Below are 918 nucleotides of genomic sequence, written 5' to 3' on the forward strand. Positions count from 1 at the left end.
GCCTAGCCTAACCAGGGCTCCCACCCCACAAGCGCAGTGCCCACCTAGGGCCATAAGTCATTCTCACTCCCAAGTCCCTCCTCTCTTGTGTTGAGCCCATCAGCCCTCAGGATCCCACTTCTATAAGCGCTCCACATGATTGTCATTGTTTTTGTGGATAAATCTGCTAGGACCAAGGCAATTGTTCGAGTCTTGGCTCAAACCCCTCCCTGGTTATGTGACTTCTACCCTTTCTGAGGTCTCTCACCTATTAGTGTGGATGTGCAGGCCTGCTCTCCTGAGCTATTGAGAAGCAGAGAAAAGACCATGTGCAAAAATGTATGTAATTTGAGAGGAGCCAGAGTCTTGATGCTTGTGGGCCAGGGGCCCGCTGGATGGCATGGAGGGGCTGCAGGCCGCCGCGGGCAGGGATGTCTTTCTACACAACTTCCTCAGGAGGCTGGGGGAGCAGCTTGTCCACTTCCATGTCATGCAGCTGATGGACTTGCTCTTCCTGTGGGTGGGGGCCATGCCACACCTGCACAAAATCGCAGTGGCCATGTGCAACTGCTACGATTCCATCCCGGTGTCTACTTCCCTCCTCGGAGACACTTCTGACACAATCTCCGCTGGCCTTGCCTGGCGCTTAGCCAGGAAGACGGACAAACAGGTATTTGTCAGCTATAACCTTCAAAACACAGACAGTAACTTCCCATTACTGGTAGAAAACAGGATCAAGGAAGAAATGGAGGCTTTTCTGGAAAAGTTCTAGCAGAATGGCAGAAGTGAGGACTTATGTAGAATATACATAAATCAATGGATTGAATTTAAAAAAAAAAAAGTTTGTAATTTGAAGCACTACAGGGGGTTATTTGATACCCAGAGTCTGTAACTCCTGGAGCTCAGGTCCCAACCCTATGAGTGCAGGTGTCAGGCCCC

The 918-nt window shown here is 50.3% G+C and overlaps 1 protein-coding gene across 1 annotated transcript; it reads left to right on the forward strand.

The window, feature by feature from the left end:
• Positions 1–37: 37 nt before the first annotated feature.
• Positions 38–751, forward strand: LOC117799851 (proteasome assembly chaperone 4-like). Its single transcript, XM_034652355.1, has one exon. The coding sequence runs from the start codon at positions 380–382 to the stop codon at positions 749–751; it is 372 nt and encodes a 123-aa protein (XP_034508246.1). The 5' UTR covers positions 38–379.
• Positions 752–918: the final 167 nt, after the last annotated feature.

Source organism: Ailuropoda melanoleuca, unplaced genomic scaffold, assembly GCF_002007445.2.
Source record: "Ailuropoda melanoleuca isolate Jingjing unplaced genomic scaffold, ASM200744v2 unplaced-scaffold58777, whole genome shotgun sequence".
Taxonomy (NCBI): domain Eukaryota; kingdom Metazoa; phylum Chordata; class Mammalia; order Carnivora; family Ursidae; genus Ailuropoda; species Ailuropoda melanoleuca.